Source organism: Coccinella septempunctata, chromosome 3 (genome assembly GCF_907165205.1).
Source record: "Coccinella septempunctata chromosome 3, icCocSept1.1, whole genome shotgun sequence".
NCBI classification, from domain to species: domain Eukaryota; kingdom Metazoa; phylum Arthropoda; class Insecta; order Coleoptera; family Coccinellidae; genus Coccinella; species Coccinella septempunctata.
Window position 1 is genome coordinate 33,426 of NC_058191.1, and position 16,798 is coordinate 50,223.

The 16,798-nt window shown below is 34.5% G+C and overlaps 2 protein-coding genes across 3 annotated transcripts; both read right to left on the reverse strand.

Moving 5' to 3' along the window:
* Positions 1-808: 808 nt before the first annotated feature.
* On the reverse strand, positions 809-10,990 carry LOC123309166 (eukaryotic translation initiation factor 4 gamma 2). The gene is made up of 11 exons (XM_044892134.1): positions 10,766-10,990; positions 9,825-10,202; positions 8,110-8,353; positions 7,218-7,427; positions 6,874-7,149; positions 6,065-6,225; positions 5,829-6,000; positions 3,913-4,274; positions 2,718-3,203; positions 1,892-1,943; positions 809-1,626 (listed from the first exon to the last, which is right to left on the reverse strand). Exons 2-11 carry the CDS (start codon positions 10,038-10,040, stop codon positions 1,610-1,612), a joined length of 2,196 nt encoding a protein of 731 aa, XP_044748069.1. The 5' UTR covers positions 10,041-10,202; positions 10,766-10,990; the 3' UTR covers positions 809-1,609.
* A 3,278-nt stretch (positions 10,991-14,268) lies between these two features.
* LOC123309256 (transmembrane protein 41 homolog) lies at positions 14,269-16,490 on the reverse strand. Of its 2 annotated transcripts, none has more exons than XM_044892272.1 (5): positions 16,279-16,490; positions 15,913-16,030; positions 15,727-15,855; positions 14,723-14,968; positions 14,269-14,634 (listed from the first exon to the last, which is right to left on the reverse strand). In XM_044892272.1, the coding sequence occupies exons 1-5, from the start codon at positions 16,301-16,303 to the stop codon at positions 14,373-14,375; spliced, it is 780 nt and encodes a 259-aa protein (XP_044748207.1). In that variant the 5' UTR covers positions 16,304-16,490; the 3' UTR covers positions 14,269-14,372. The 2 variants fall into 2 exon arrangements, with proteins under 2 accessions (XP_044748207.1, XP_044748206.1); XM_044892271.1 differs by having other exon boundaries at positions 15,913-16,033.
* Positions 16,491-16,798: the final 308 nt, after the last annotated feature.

Genomic DNA, 16,798 nt, shown 5'->3' on the forward strand with positions numbered 1-16,798 from the left:
TGGTAATTTTCTCACACTTACATGCCAAATCACATATACAGGGTGTCTGTAAACAAATGCGAAGGTCTTAGGGAGATTATTCCCTGATGGAAATAGGCAGGTTCTAATTATTATTTTCGAAATCTTCCAAGATACAGCCTTTGGAAGGCGATGACCAGTTGACAGTTTTTAATTTTTTTAGGGGTTCTAAAAAAGGGTGAGTCATAAAACTTTATATAATATGAAGCACTAGGCTGTTACTCATATAATTCTGGAGAAAAGTCTCACAATTTCGATACTTTTCTCGGAATAAATAAAAACTTACAAGCTGTATACAAAGGTCCATGAGGCAGAGGGTTGATGCATGTATTTCAGCGTGATGTAGTCATTTTATGAAACACTTATACGATGAAATGGAATCCAACAGTGATCAGAATTGCTGTAAGTTTTTATTTATTCCGAGAAAAGCATTTGTTTACAGGGACCCCGTATGTGATTTGATATAGTTTTTTTTTTGTAATTCGGTACCTTTGACATACATTAAGACATATTGCTGCAAGCATTTTACTTCAGCAAGAAAGAACATTCCATCTGTTTTCTTCTAGCTGCTAGTTATCGAGATCCCCTCAGTAGGAAAAAGAATTTCGCGCACCCTGTACGGTTTTTTGAAAGATGAAATAATAAGGGTTGACAGAAAGTTTTTTCACTGAATTGTTGGGATCTCTTTTGGACCGCAATCCGAACCTTTTTGTAATTTCAATATTTTCTACGACCCCTACCTTATGGACATCAAGAGTATGTGGATAAATCCAGATAAAAAGATACAAAGTTTGGTTTTTCAGTTTTATTTGATGGTACTATCACAAAAATTATGTTTACATGAAAAATTAAAAATCGAAATATATATTGTGCTATTGTCAAGACCTTATTAGGTAAGTTATCATTGAAAATGAGATAAAATGAAAATAATCGGCTAAATACCATCAATTGCATTTTGCACTGACACATAAATAGTATATTATGTTGAATGAAGAAAAAGAAGAAGTTCGTCATTCCACTTGTGAGAAACATTTATACTAATCTAAGTGAATAGGAATTCCGTTGATGAATACTTGACAAATGAAATAATGTTCAATACACATACTCTAAGTTGGAACACATTTCAAGAAGATGGGTATCTATCTATCTATCTATTATTATTATTATTATGATTTAACAGATAAAAAAAGGGAGTTACCGATGAATAGGAACAATGAGTTTTGTTACTAATACTTATGAAACATGAAATAATGAAAATTATTTGAAGGTGTTGAGTTTTGATTGGTGGTACTAACTAATTATCCAAAGGCAATTCAATGTTAACTTGTCTGAATACGTTTTTATAAGAAAAATAAATAATTTTGGATAATCACATCCGAGCATTCTTTCAAGATAATCTCCTCCTCAATACTCGATCCTGAGAGGAACAAATCAGTTATAAAAAAATGACAAATTTTACGATATCCACCAAGAACTTTAACCTCGCCGAGTTGTCTGTGAGGATCAATCAAATGTCATCAGAATTAAATATGACAGAGCTGGCTGAAACTACTAAAAAGAAAAAAAAATAGGCGGAAAGTTGATCGTGTTATCACTTCAGCAGCACACCTGTAAGAAATATACTATTTATAGTTATGAACTTATTGATTTACAATCACTTTACTATTTATAGACTTCATATATATGTATGTATAAGTTATATATGTGTATATATATATAAAATCATTCACATGTAACGGCAACTTGAACTAAGAATTTCCAGACAACACCAAAACAATGAAAAGGAGGACAGTCAGCGTCCTTGGCATTTATATTAAATAACTTAAAATACATCATTTCCCTAAGATTCGAATTGCTTGTTCCTAATCATCACCTTCCTCCTCTTCGGATTCCGCCTCCTGCAACCACGTTATCCAATTGTTGACCTGAAATATAAAACGTTGAGATCTATATTCTATTCACTTCACGGATGGCTATGGAAATTTCACACTGTATAATACGAAAATGTGAGGTTATGACGCTTGTCGAAACATTTTTGGGTTTTAAATCACAGTTATGTTGTCTGTTCTACTTAAAAGTCTCAATAATTACGTATTTTATCACAATGTGAATTTACTTTCGAAAATTATGATGAACCTAATTAACGTTTATACAAATTGGTTGACAGGATTCCAAATCTAGTTATTTGTATGGAAAGGAGAAGAGATCAGTTTTTTAGTACATATATTTAATTTTGCTATGGAAGAAAATTAAATTATTGACACATAATATGCACTTGTTGCTTGAGAAGAGTTAATGTTGTTTATTAAAAGTACCAAAGATGAAATGGGCATCTGATGCAGTGGTAGGGATGACTGGTTTCCCATGCATATTATTTTATTCCAATCACTTGGATTTGAAAGCCGGCGGCCTTCCAAGAATTGTAAAATGCTCAAAGAAACCGAAAGGCACAAATGCCTTTGTGAGCGTTTAATCGAATATTTACAAGAGTGGCAAACGTTTCTGAACTCGTTCATCGGAGGCTACTATCAAGCTGAAGTGACATAACTGGTATCGTTAGTAGTGGCGTAACATAGACAATGGATAAAGTTACATGACTATGGTGTTATCGTATCACGTGAAATTAATCAGGAATCTGAGTAATTCTATTTTTCCAGAATACTCATCCAAGTTGAAAAGAGGAAAAAAATTCAACTAACCTGGAAAAGCGCCTGCCCCTTCCCCGGATAAGCGTCCGTTACATCTTCCTTCCAGTTGAAATAAGCATCTTCGTCGATGATCTCCAGATCGTACATCATCATGAACCATCTCAATAACTGCCCCCTTGGGAAGTTCAGCGCACTGAAATGTGTTTGTAGGGAATAGAGTGCTGCCAATTGCAGAGACGGTTTGTCTCGTAGAAAGGCCTGAAGGACAGGTGTGTACTTGACGAGAAGGGCCTTTTCCTTGTCGGCAACAATCTTTTCGTCCGTCTCCGATTCGGATGCTTCCAATGTGATGTGCTTTAACAATGCCGTCATGAGGGCACTGACGAAACCGGGTTCTGCTAGACTGGCCGGATCCAGATGGTCTCTGATCCATCGGTAGAAAGCTTGTGGATTTGGTTCAGACTGCAGCTGCCTACTCAGCTCTGCTTGGATCCGAAGTAGAGGATAAAGGAATGCTAGATCTTTTTCTTCAAGAACCTGAAATTCCATCATTTTTTTTATAATTTTTATAATTAAGAAAAAAAAAGTTATGAGAACTTTACGAAATAGTCAAAATCTCATTTTTTTTTTTACCAATATCTCATAAACTCAGGAGGATACAGTTTTCACCATTCTTTGATCAAAAGAAAGTTGATACATCTTTCGTGTGGAGATATTACTGTTCTAATGACTATCGTTTTTCACAATGAAAGGAGTAATTTTTAGTACACTGGTCGAGTCATGTGCAAATAATCGAGAAAATCTAACTGCCAAATCGTCGGACCTGCTGAAATCCATGAAACAAAGTAAAGGATTGAACAATTGAACTGCACATATGTGTACATCTCAGACCACAGTTGAATCTGACAGTTATAACTGTATAGTTAAAAGCTAGAAATGTTGATAAACTTGAGTGTAAACTCATATAAAAGCTAGAAACTAACCATATTAAGAGTCAAAATCTGTTGAAGAGAGTCCGAAATATAACAACCCCAGAAACAAGACAAAGGAAGAGTCCCATATACGTCAGTTAGTTAACTTTTAACAGTACGTCCGGCCATACTTGTTGAATATTAGTTATACTCTCAAATAAATAATAAATAAATGTTTTTTCACGCTGTGAATTGAATGGAAAGTCACACACGATGAATCCCCATTTGATTGTGAATTTTCCCCAGAGAAGCAAAATTTTTTTGAATAAACTTACCTCAGAGAGCCTCTCCTTAGATCTTTCGTTCTCAGGTAACTGACCGAGTAAATTGGCCTTACTCCTTCCAAAAAGATCAGTTATTTCCGTCCTGCCCCTTCTGCGATGAATGTGCTGTAATATCAGAAGGAATAAGGGGTACAGGTTGCCCCCTTCGGTGATGGAGGCGATCTCCGCCAACGAGATCAGGTGTTCGACGACCGCCGAACCCAAAAGAACGGCGGCCGAATTTAAGTTAATGTTCTCTTTCTCTTCCAACGTGTGGCACAACGCTTTTAACGCTTCAGATGCGACGTTTCCGTTCAAGTATCCAGCTTCTCTTATGGAACCAATCAGTTTTATCACCTTCTCTTGTTCCACATCTACGAAAAAACATAACGGTTATTTTTCTAAAACAAGGGCTTTAGAAGAGTATGTATATACTCGTGTATACGTCGTCGATGGCTAGGAAAGGTATTCTGTAGCATATAGGTAAAGTATTCTTTAGTCTCTTTTCGGAAAGTATGAAATGATGATGTGAACGGCGGATCAGTCATGCCAAGAATAACCATCTTAGATTTCGCACAGAACCGAGCTATTGCTGACAGTTTATGTTTTTAACACTGTCCTACGTTGTCAAAGAGCTTGTTGGACTCACCAGACCTGCCACCAAGACCAGAGCGGTCTATTGTGGCACACAAACAAGCTAAGAGAACTGAACTTCTCCCTCCAGCCCCATCTTACTAAGGAAAGAGATGATGATGTCAAAGGGGGAAAGATTCTCGAGTTCCTCTAGATCCAGCTTGAGCGAAACAAATATTCCAAGTCTGACCTTGTCTGTTGAGGGACAGTCACACAGTACATGGTTACATCCTTCTTCAGGCAGAGCCTGCACAGTGATTCATTGATGATGCTAAGTTTGTGTGAGCTTTGAGTCTTGCTATGTCCCGTAAAGACCGCCATTATAAATCTCAGATTGGTTCTAGAAACTACCAGCCATTGATTGGTACATAAACTGGGAGACATCCAGATGGCTCTGTGCGAGTGATGCAGTCCAAAACGAGGACCATCTGCTTCATCCAATTATTATTTCGTTCCCCAACTATGGAATTACAAATTCCGATAGTCGGTTCCGGGCCAATACTGAGATCGCAACTTCTCTGGCCGGAGCATACAATTACTAGTTATCTCTGAAGCCTGAGTGCCAGATACACAAATAAGTTACAGTCCGTTGTGACTTTGTAGATCTGCATTCTAGTACCTGTGCCGAATTGCATTTGTCAGCTGCGAAAGATTTGATGGCAACTTAACTATCTTTTAGGATTTTTATTGACCTTTTTCGTCCAAGCCATGTCAAGCAGATAGTTGACGCATTGGTTAATGGCAAAGATTTCCTCCTGAAATGCTGTCGTCAGCCTGACCAGATTAGTACTGAGCTCGGACAGCGGTCTGCGGCTGTAGGACCTTGTAAATAGAGTTATGAAATTATGAGGCACGCTGTTCTCTGGAGTGTCTATTTTTTTTTTCAGATTTGAATGCGATCTGTGCAAGAACACTAGGCGATGTAGCCGTACGTGACCATTGTCCTAATCACCGTGACATACAGCCAGCGAAGCTGCTTCATTGCTATCTCCCAAGTTTTTCCACAAAGGAAGTGTCTGGCTTTGTGAATGATTTTGTACACATGGGAGTTCCAGTGGAGCTTTTTACCCAGGGTAATGTCCAAAATATTCCTCTTCTACAATTGGAATTGAATTGTCAAAATCGTACGAATTTGTCAGAATTGAACTGGGTACAAATTCAAACTCGTCTTGAACTTGAACTGTACAACTTGGCCGAACTTGTTTGCGAAATTATTATGTACCGAAAATGTTTAGTTCGTTCAAAAAGACCTGTGGAGAAAAATTTGAATAGAATATGTCCAAATAAGGGCTTACCTGTTTTATCAAGGGCTTGAGTGTAAGCCACTAATATAATATCTTTTCCATACTTCTCTGGAACTTTCTGTTCTTTATATACATTGATGGTTTGTTTGAGGTCCAGATCCCCCCTCCAGAATTCTTCTAAAATTGTTCCAAACTTCTGGAGAACCTCCTCCTTATTGGGACCCTTCAAAGTTGAATATTTATTAGTATTGAAAAATTAAGAGTCGATATCAAATGAGATGTATTACCTTATCTTTCTTAGACTGTTTTGTTCTCTCTTGAGATGCTTGCTTGATAGGTAGCGGTTCTTTAACGAGCGGAGTTGTTAGTTTTATGGGCATAGGCGTACCAGCACCTTCTGAAGCACTGAGTGGTGTTGTCCTCATGTTGACCATATTGTTGGTTTTAACTTTAATTCAAATCATAGTCGTCATAAGAATTATTTCTTCATTTGAACATAATAATTGAATTTAGAATATGAACCAAAAAAAATTGGTGTGTGGAAAGCAACGAAATGGAAGTGAAACATCTTTGGTGGCTTTGACTGTAAATCGGAAAAGATATCTAGCTATGAACTCCACCTAGTGGGGGAACTTATTTTAATCAAATTCAAATTTCTACAATATGATTTTTCTAGAAAAACAGGAAAGCTTTGTGGAAACTGAAAGAGAATATGAAAACTCTCTTTTGCAATCAAGAAAACGTGGGAAAACTGCATGAATCGTATGTAGTTCTGTATCTTGTTGTTCCTTCTCTATTATAGGCATTCATTGTGGAATTCAGTGTTCATATCAAAAATAAGTGTCTCTACTGCTTCTGAAGCAAAATTAACATCCAAGTCTCCAGTTGAGATGGATCCAATGATTGCAACTATGTCATCTCAAAGTGTACAAGATGAATTTGCTAGGCTTTCTCTCAATCGTTTGGTAACCCTTCAACTTTATTAGTGGTTGAAGAGACTTATCACTTGTAACGCTCGAGAGTGATATTTGGTTAAAATCGAATTCACTTCCTTCCATTAAAGATTTGAATAAAATATAATAATATAGTTTCTCACCTGATGCTTTGTTGAACAGATTTGTGTTGGGTCTCAACTGAAGGCCGTTGATGTCATCCGGTTGTACAATCAACCCTTTCTTGAATCTTGGTGCTAGATCATTTTTAGAGGAATCCCTGTTGTTATTCTGATTATGCTTGTATTGGCCCTTCTGATTTCCTGTTCCATAACCAAATGATCTCTGATTTCCGTTGTTGTGTCTCTGTCCAAAACCATTGGGGCCAAAAGGTCCTGCCGGTACTAATTTTGTTGTTGGAGCCGGTGCCAGCGTGAGACCTGCGACATCAACAATAGGTTCGGGTTAAAAAAAAAAAATCAACCGTAAAATTTTTTTCATTACATACCTCTCAACATGTCATCCAATCCACCCCTAGTCTTCAGAGGTCTGAATAAATCCACCTGGGGACCGTGAGTGTCCCTGTCATTGTTCTTATCGTTCCTTCTGAAGGACATACGATCATCCTCTGATGGTCTGATGTCATTGATTGGCATTGGACCCTCTACTACATTCGCAATTCGAGGTACCCAACCATCAGATCTCAAGTCGATCACATCTAAAAATAAGATAAATAGATTGTATATGTATTTTTTTTGTGTTACATACAGGGTGATACAGGGGAAGTAAATTATCTCAAAAACAATGTTAAAAAAATGTTTCAAATAAAAATTTTTAGGTATCAAAGAGGAAAAGAAGAACATTATGACCTTGAAGTCAAGGTTAACTTAATTTTTTTTATTCATTTAATTATTTACGGACAAGCTCCTCACATATTAATATAAAATAAAGAGTATAAAAAAAATAAAAAATATTATAAAACAAGAATCAATGAAAATTCTCAATCATTCTGAAATAATTTTTCGAATGAATCAGATGAAAAAAGTATCAATCAAAAGTTCATGAAGAATAAGATCTACAGTAAAAATATACCTTCCTGTTTGAGAAAATCAAGTTGACCTTGAATTAATCTTGAAGTCAAGGTCAAGGTTAAAAAAAATATGTTGTTTACTTTCTGCCCCCTTGATACCTTACACAATTTATGAAATAATTCACTGGATCAAGTCAAATGCTGCCTGCTGTAGAAGGATCGAAGTCTTTACATTAAGGAGTATAAACGGCCATCCATCGGTAAATTAACAGACAGAAGTGAGTTGCATACATCCAAATGAAATGAAGATCACTTTGTTGGTTTTGTGTTACGAGACCATCTACTCAAAACAATCTAGGGCACCACTAACCTTTTAGCATGAATCTGATACGTGGTTGTAGGTCTGCATTATCAACCAGTACTTGCATTCTCTCAAAATATTGATTCATCAGGCCTCTACCTTTGCTTGTATCGAGGATTCTTCCACAGGTCTTCATTATCTGACACAAACATTCTAAATCTTCGAATGGATCTTCGCTTCGCCGTGTTAATAATTGTTGAATGCATCGATGTAGTATGCTCTCTTGCAATATATTCAATTTACCTAGCTCTCCCTGAAATCGTCATTCAACATTTTCAACTTATCTTCAACAATAAAGACTTGATTTCAAAGAAAACACTCATATATCAATGTAAAATTATTACAATACAAATATTATATGCTCACTATAGTAGTCTTATTCTTAATAGATTAGGTAGATTTCAAAGGCTTTTTTCGACAGAAGGTAAAAGTTATCAAAATAAGTCATTTCACCAAAAATTATGTATATAAAATATTCAAGATCCCTGATCCCTAGAATTTCGACAAAATTGCGGAACAGCGGAACTCCGGCATCGCAAAAACTAAAGGAAACAAACATATATGGCTAGACGATGAATGGTTCATCACATCAGAGTCTATCTGATTAGTTGCATCAGTTAACTTGAAGAAATTGTTGTATCGTGCGATTTAGGGTAAAAAAAAGTGTAGAAAATTGAAACAGTTTATCGATAGTACTTATGTTGACAACGTGCTTTTATTGTTACCCTATTTCACCCTATCTTTACGACGATTGTTGGAGGGTTCGAACAAGAAGAAGCTCGCTGAGAAATATCGCCCGTGTGCACCCAGTCTTAAATACACCCTGTATTTCCTAGAGGAAAATAACAAGAACTGAGGGACTCTCAAAAACAGAACTTTTTTATCGATAAACGGAATTTCATCTGGCATAGTTCGGAAGATAGTGTGGTAGGCATCGAAGTTATCACCAGCCTGTATATACTTAATTGAGTTCTATAACTGACACAATATTTAAATCTGACACAAATTCACTACCTGAATTTGAAGACATTGAACAGCAAATCACATTTTTCCTAAATCCAAAAATTATTCTTTTTGATACAAACATTAGACATTAGAACAAAAGTCTGATAATATTACTTTGTCTCAACGTAATTTTCAACTATCTGAATTTGTCCAGTTCCTTGGCATCTATATTGATCAAGTTTTAAAATGGCGCCAACATACTGAAAGTATTTGAAAGAAATCAAGTCACATTTGCTTTGCTTCAAGATCTTTAACAGAGTATATGAACAAAACCACTTTAAGAACAGTATATTTCGGAAATTTTGAATTCATATATAATAATAGGTCTATCACTGTTTATTCACAGTACAAACCTGAATTTGACAACACAAACTCTTGCCAACATAAATTCGATTTTCCATAGTCACCTGAGATGCCAATCATTCTTGAATGGACTATTCAACATGTGAATATATGCACTGACCGAAGGTAATTTGAATTTTGTGTGTTAATTTAACTGAAATGATTGACAACATAATTGTATCCATTTTGAATTCTGGTTAATATGCTTGTAATTCAATTATTTTTTTTTTTTTAATAAATCAGCTGTACTAAATTTATGTGTTTTTCCAATATTATTATTATTATAATTATTTATTACAATTATTATTTTAAATCCCATTACTGTTGATTAGTGTGTATATCTAACTTTAAAACAGTTATCAAATTAGCAAACTCACCATAAACTTGATATTGCCCAGCATTTTGCCTTTAGCAATGGCCCGCCGATCTTCATCCTCTTCTGATCCTCCAACATATCTCTCCAATGCAGCATTACGATTCTCGAATTCTAATCTGCACTTATTTAATAGCAAAAGACGGAAGGTACTAGGTTTGCCTGGTTGTTCGTAATTGGGGGCTTCTTGATCTAATCGTTTACATAACTGAGCGTACATAGACGAATATTTCGGTTCATCGAGGGCCTTCTCAAATATGAGATAAATCACACCCTTGAGAATGACACTTGATTGCAGCTCGACACGTAGTAGATCATCGCTCAGTTTTTGGAACTTCTCAGGTGTGAGTTTATTGAGTATACCACGGACTTTTCGAAACACCTATGATGAACAATTTATGAAAAAAATAATAATTGGACTTAGATTTTGGCGATTTGATTAAAGGAATGAATTTCAACTACAACCGTAGTGAATTTATATTATTTGTAAATTATTCCACCTTCAACGTTCAAAGGATTTGAATTGTAAAAAACAGAAAATCACATGAAACTCAAATGTAGTGCCTAATGATATTTAGTGTAACACTTTTTTCCGCACAAGGGAACCTCAATTAGGTATTAAGAAATTAATATCCAAATTTTAATAATGTATATTATAATAAAACTCATTTTCTAGAAACCTGCAAGTCTCAATGAAGTGAAAAACAGCAGCTCTAGAGTTGAATTTTTTTTATTATCGATTCGATAGTTCGAATTGGAATATTTCTAGGATTTTGGAAATAGTCAAATTCGTAAAGTTTTTTTTAAATCTGACTCAAGTATATAAAAAACATGAGTAGTAAAATTCTGAAAGTTAATCAGTATAATTGCCCAAATTCAAAACTTCAGGATTATTTTTAATCAACAAAATGTAAACAATGGTACCAATACCATCATAATTTATACCTGATCGTTTCTGGATTCTTGAGACTGACCATCCTGGTGTCTTAGTGATGATGGAGGGACCCAGCGTCGCTTGGCGGGTTGGACGTCGTCCTGGCCCGAAACACGAGCTTGTGGCCCCGTTTGCCTGGGGCTCTCCGTGTTGAAAGTTGAACAACTCACGACAGTGACTGTGCCGCGCTCGAGATTTTGCGTTACCGAAATTTTCCCGAAAATTTTCCCTGTAAACTAAATAACTATTTTGACTAATTAATGTTACTTTTTCACATACATCTGGTAAAAATTTTCAGTTGGAGAAAATAAAAAAAAAATCGTTTTGCAGAAATCAAAGTACCTATACCTAACCTAACCAATGACTTCGACAAATTTGGAAGTACAAGAAAAATTAATTCCTATTTTCCAACACACAAAACAGGAAACCATAAAAGAACAGTATCTACATATTAAACTGTGCTAAAGAGATTTTGCAACAAAAGGACCTTTTCTCCTCTTTTTTATTGAATGGACCTTATATGGTCATAATGAGGATGATTACTTCATGAGAATGACATTGATTATGACAGCTTAGAGGTAATGACACTAATAATGAGAAAAAGGAATTTCTTAGCTAGGCCAAAAATGGTCTGAAACGATTGGGTTGGACTAATTTGTAAAATTTGTGATCAAATTCAATTATGACTGACTATATGTTAATGTAGCATTGGCCATAAAAATGATTAAGCAGAATCTGAAGAGTATGATCAGAAATGGTGTGAATCAAGCAAGGAGTAATGTAATTTTTGATGGTAGTATAAGAGCCGCTTTAAGAACATCAATGTTATGTCAAAGAATTCAAAAAAAAACAAACGAGAACCTAAAGTAGAAGAATTGAGAGACAATTGATTTGTAAAAAATTAACATCTTTCGATAGTTAGATGGTTCACTGTCCACATGAGAAATAAAAATATTTGCTTCTCAGCATTGTGATACCTCCTGTAATGTGGTATTAATAATGTTGAAAGAAATTCCAAGGATTTTGACAGCTGGTAGTGTTAGTGATTATATATCTTCATAATCATAGCTATTCATTATATACATATATGTATATATTATCAAATCCTCTTCTTTTCATTAGGTATCAGGTTATTTAGTCATTAACTTTAAAAATTTCCATGTTTTTTAATCTACCCTAAATTCCTTTGAATCATTACGATATTAACACTATTGACCTGTACCACATTGATCCTTCTCCCTTTTTTCACCATCAATATTTTATTTCACAATTCCCAATGAATTGGTTCATTCCAAGTTTTTAAACAATCTTCGAGGAACTGATCAAGGTTAAATATGAAACTATAGAACTTACACATTTTTTTTATGAGCCCATGATAAGTTGAATTCAAGAAGAGTTTGTTAAATATATTGCATTGGTAATCAATGATTTGTATGAAATCTAACAGAATAACATTTTATATGTATATGTATGTTGGTGTATTTTAGCACATACTTATAACTATACAATTCTATAGTTTCATTAAGTTTGAAAGTGATCAATACCTCAGATTTGCAATATTCCAAAAAATATTTGTTCTTCCTAACACTTTAATCACTTAATGGTATAGTTCTTGGAAAAACTCCGCCATTAAAAGCACTTTCCTGCATCTCAGGGTCAATGCCCTTGATGTTACTAGCCTTAACTTCCATATATACATATATATATATGATATGTACATGAATATTGATGGAATTACTTTCCAAGTATCTCAATTGCAAGTTTCAACTCTGAGAAAAATAAATGCATCATCATTCCTCGAAACGAGATTTATAGAAAGCAGACATAAAACACTAAGAAGCAGCATTCCTAAAGGTATAAAGATTAAGTTTTTTTCTTCTGAAGAGAGTGGTTTGAACAAAATGATAGCCTATAAGAGAACATAGCAGATCAATATTTTCAGAAAATTTCAACCCTAGCTTATAGTGTACAAAAAAATGCAATAGGTGACGCATTACCACCGATGTAAAAAACGAAGTTAACGGTTCATTGGGGAGATTACAATGGATTCAGTTGGACATATAATTAACTCACCTGGTTAATGGTCTCACTGAATTATTTGTATAAAAAAATATTTGTTGTGAACTTAATTAAATTGTCTTTTTTAAATCAGAAAGTCTTTGTTCCGCCGTCGAGTTTCTTGTTTGGGCGAACAAGAACACGACAGAAGCACGAACGTGTTGTATGGAGTCCGAAGATTCTCGATCCTTCGAGAGAACATAGATCTTATTTTCTGCCATTAGAAATGGACTGAGCATTGATTTATTCATATAAAAAATCAAGTCAATATTTTTTCTGATATCAAAATGTATATAGTTTTGATCTTTTCAGTAGGAGGTCATTGATAAATAAAACTTTAAATATTCAAAACGGTGAAAACCAGATTGGCGAATTAAGCCACCTGGTGACGAAATTCACAAACGCGAAAGGTAAGGTTAGCTTTGTTTTGGTTCGCACTTGAAGCGGTTCCGAATCGGTTCAAAGTAGTGGGGCAGCAATGCTATGGGAAGCTACCCGCATGCTACGCGCGAGCTTACGCTGAATAAATAAATGTGCGACTGTTTTGAACCGTTCTGGAACCATCCTAAAAGCGAACCAAAACAGGCCTGTTAGGTAGGCTTTTGCAAAGATTAAAGTTACTCTTTCTTCTTTGGTTTTTGCTTTAAGATCTAGAGTCTAATCTCTTTTTGAGATCATGAGACCGTAGATTTTAACACTTTGGATCAAAGATTATAATTTTTGCTTTCGATATTTGTACATATATACTTATTTTGTACTCAATTTCAAATATAAAAATTTAAATCTGAAACACAACTTTCAAACATTCCCAACGCTAACCAACAGATGTAGAAGATAGCTAATATCTTCTTAGGGAGTAAAGACTACAAGTTTATAGTATGTACCTTGAAGCAGATTCTCTCAAATCATTGTCTTGAAGCATTAAGTAAACTTTCTCTGCTAACAGACAATTTTACTTTCTACGCTCCATTGATCAACGGTATTCCTCGTATTTAGGTCCAACCTGTGTGGATTGCTTTAGTTAGAGAAAAAAGACCTGTTCAGCTGGACTAGTTTGTGATAAATGATTTTTGCTTCAATCCTCAAATTTCTACCATCAAAATCACTTGATTGGACCCCGGAGCTGAGAAAATCCTTACCGATATCGATTTTCAAATATTGAATACAGTTTTAATACTACATTATTTTAAACATGTTGGTACCTCCATGTTTTTGAACCATACTTAGGTACACAGTACGTCGCTGGATATTTTGTGCTTGATTCCCAATAAAAAATAAGAAACCAAGGAACATTTATTTTCTGGGTATATACTAGATTATGATAAAGAAAGTTTTTCTAGTTTCAATAAACTGATACCATCCTTCTTATCTATAATCTTTGAGTGATACTCAGATACAAATTCAAACTATGTCCACTCACCCAAGTATGTATTCATACTTCAATCAAAGTCCCACCTCAACATCAAAAAATTTTATTCAAATGAAAAACACATTATTCGAATCTCGAGTTGTACAATTTCATTTAAAACAAGGAAAAACAAACTCCCTAACAAAATAAAATTAATTTTGTTTATTCTTCAATTTTTTCTTCAGAAACACTGGAATGAGGGATACAATTCCAAAAAGAAATAATAATCCTACTGAGTTCAGACTAAGTGGATTGTGAGTCGATGTCAAGTCTTGTAAAGTTCTACCTCCCTGAATTGCAAAAAATGATGGAGGAGCAACTCCAATAAAAGTCCCTAAGGCAAAAGGCACTAAGGGTACACCTAATAGGGGCGCTGTTAGATTTATGAACCAGTTTGGCAGAATCGGTGTCATTCTGAAAAATAATAACATTGAATTTGATAAATTTTAGAGGACTTTATACAACCAAAGGATTGATGAAATAATTAATAAATTATCCTCACCTGAGAAATATTATGTAATTCAGCAAATTATCTTTATGCTGATTTATTTGCACAGCCCATTCCTCAGCTTTTTTTGGGCAAAGCTTCATCACAAGCTTCCTTCCTAACAACTGAGACAAAAGGAAGCAAAGAGATGCCCCTAAAGCTGAGCAAATGCATATCAAAAGTAAAGCTTCATGGAATGGAAATAGGAATCCAGACAGTATGGATAAAAATAAAGATCCTGGAATGGCGAATGTCTGAAGACTGATATAGTTAAGTGAAAAAAACTTGTTTTGAACTGCATATATAAAATAACAAATTTCTGATAAGTTTTGTGGGACCTTGAAATTTTTCATTATATAACCTATCTTTTTTGCTCAAATAAGTTTTAACAAGTTATTTTAAGTTGCATATTTAGTTTTTAGACCATTCAATAATTAATCATGAATGGAGGAAAACTGAAAGCAATTATGATCATTTTCATTTCAATATGGTAGATATCGTACAAAATGATAGTGTTAAAAATGGAAAAATGAGATTCTTCACTTTATTCTATACAGTATTATTCCTCTTAACACATCCCACAGGTTTTTTTCAACCAATTCATTAATAAAATCACTATTCTTCTCCAAAATTCTATCACATATTATATATGTAATTCTGAGTTGATCAAATTTCGATAATTATCTTCCTAACATAGAACTCAATATACAAAAGGATGGTTTCTGCCGTTCAGAACTGACAGAAAGTGTGTCCAAAAGTGAGGGAGTCTCTTTTTTGAGATCAACCATTATTGAATTTATTCTATAATTAGTTTTTTTTGTTTGAGCAGTGGTGCGATAGGTATACATCAATTTTATTTTTTCAGTCAGCCTCACTTTCCCTGACCCGAGAGTCCCTTTCATTTCATAATTGAGAAATAGATACTTATCTTCTTTGTATAATATTCACTAAATGACTCAATTCCTCTTGACTGAAATTCAAGCTAATTTTTGTATAAATTTAAGACATAAAAAGGATACAATATATAAATCAAGAAGACACCAAGCATAACTTGATAATAATGATCCACCTTGTATCTGTTCAAAACTAAGCCCAAATTTTTAGCATCCTCTATATTGAAAGGAACCTTGATATGCACTTTTTCTTCTCTGAAATTCACAATATATTACATACACAATATTCGTCACCTCAAACTTTATCCTTACTCAGTGACATTAGGAAAAGTGCTATATACTAAAATTAGTAAAAAAAGCGACCCAACAAATATACCTAATACTGATATGAGGGCTTTTTTGGTGGATATTCTTTCATTCGTTTGCTCGACTGCTGTGAATCAAGAGAAAAATATATTAACTGATTGATAACTTCTATTTCACTGCTTTGCATACCATAATTCGATATAAGTTTAGGAAGGGCTTCGGAATGGGTATGGGAAAAATCTATGTTTGATCTTTCATGGATATTTCTGTAGGATATTCTGCCTTTTATCTTGAATTTTGGAGTGAATAGGATTGAGGGAAGATACGAGGTAGATGAAACGTCTTTACATTGAATATTATTAGCAACGTCACCTTGTAATTGTTGGTCTGTAGTCATTTTTATAATTCAAATTTCAGATAATCTTCATTTACACAAATTGGTGTTGCCAAAACTCTATTCCATTTTATCGTTACTTCATTGATATCTGCAGGTTATTTTATATTTTGCTTTAATCAGTTTTGTTGATCTGTTTCGGGAAAACAGAAAATATTTATGGTTATGGCAGTGAGTTATAATTTCTATGGGCTAATGTCAAATTGGTCAGACCAAAGAGGTCAGACGGTCAAGGTTGTATTTCCGTATTCTGTGTTCAGTGTTCATATTTTTTTCCTCGTAAAAGCATAAGGCAAAGAACTTCCGTCGATCTTGGTTGTCTACTGTCTATATGAATTTTGATGTTATCTTTGGAGCAAAGATTATAATTCTAACTCTAACTCTACAATCTTTGTTTTGGATGTAGCAAGAAGATACAGCTATATCTTCTTGGGAAGAAGTCTACCCTCCATCAATGTTATCAAATAATCCACATACCCGCAAAAGTGCCAAAAAGTG

Coding starts and splice junctions, on each gene's coding strand:
- LOC123309166 (XM_044892134.1), bottom strand. CDS start 10,040: ATGTACGCTCAGTTATGTAAACGATTAGATCAAGAAGCCCCCAATTAC. Junction 6,226..6,873: donor TCTGTTCAACAAAGCATCAG/GTGAGAAACTAT, acceptor TTTGAATTAAAG/TTAAAACCAACAATATGGTC. Junction 1,944..2,717: donor AGGGGCAGGCGCTTTTCCAG/GTTAGTTGAATT, acceptor TTTATATTTCAG/GTCAACAATTGGATAACGTG.
- LOC123309256 (XM_044892271.1), bottom strand. CDS start 16,303: ATGACTACAGACCAACAATTACAAG. Junction 16,034..16,278: donor TACAGACCAACAATTACAAG/GTGACGTTGCTA, acceptor CTTGATTCACAG/CAGTCGAGCAAACGAATGAA. Junction 14,969..15,726: donor GTCTTCTTGATTTATATATT/GTATCCTTTTTA, acceptor TAACTATATCAG/TCTTCAGACATTCGCCATTC.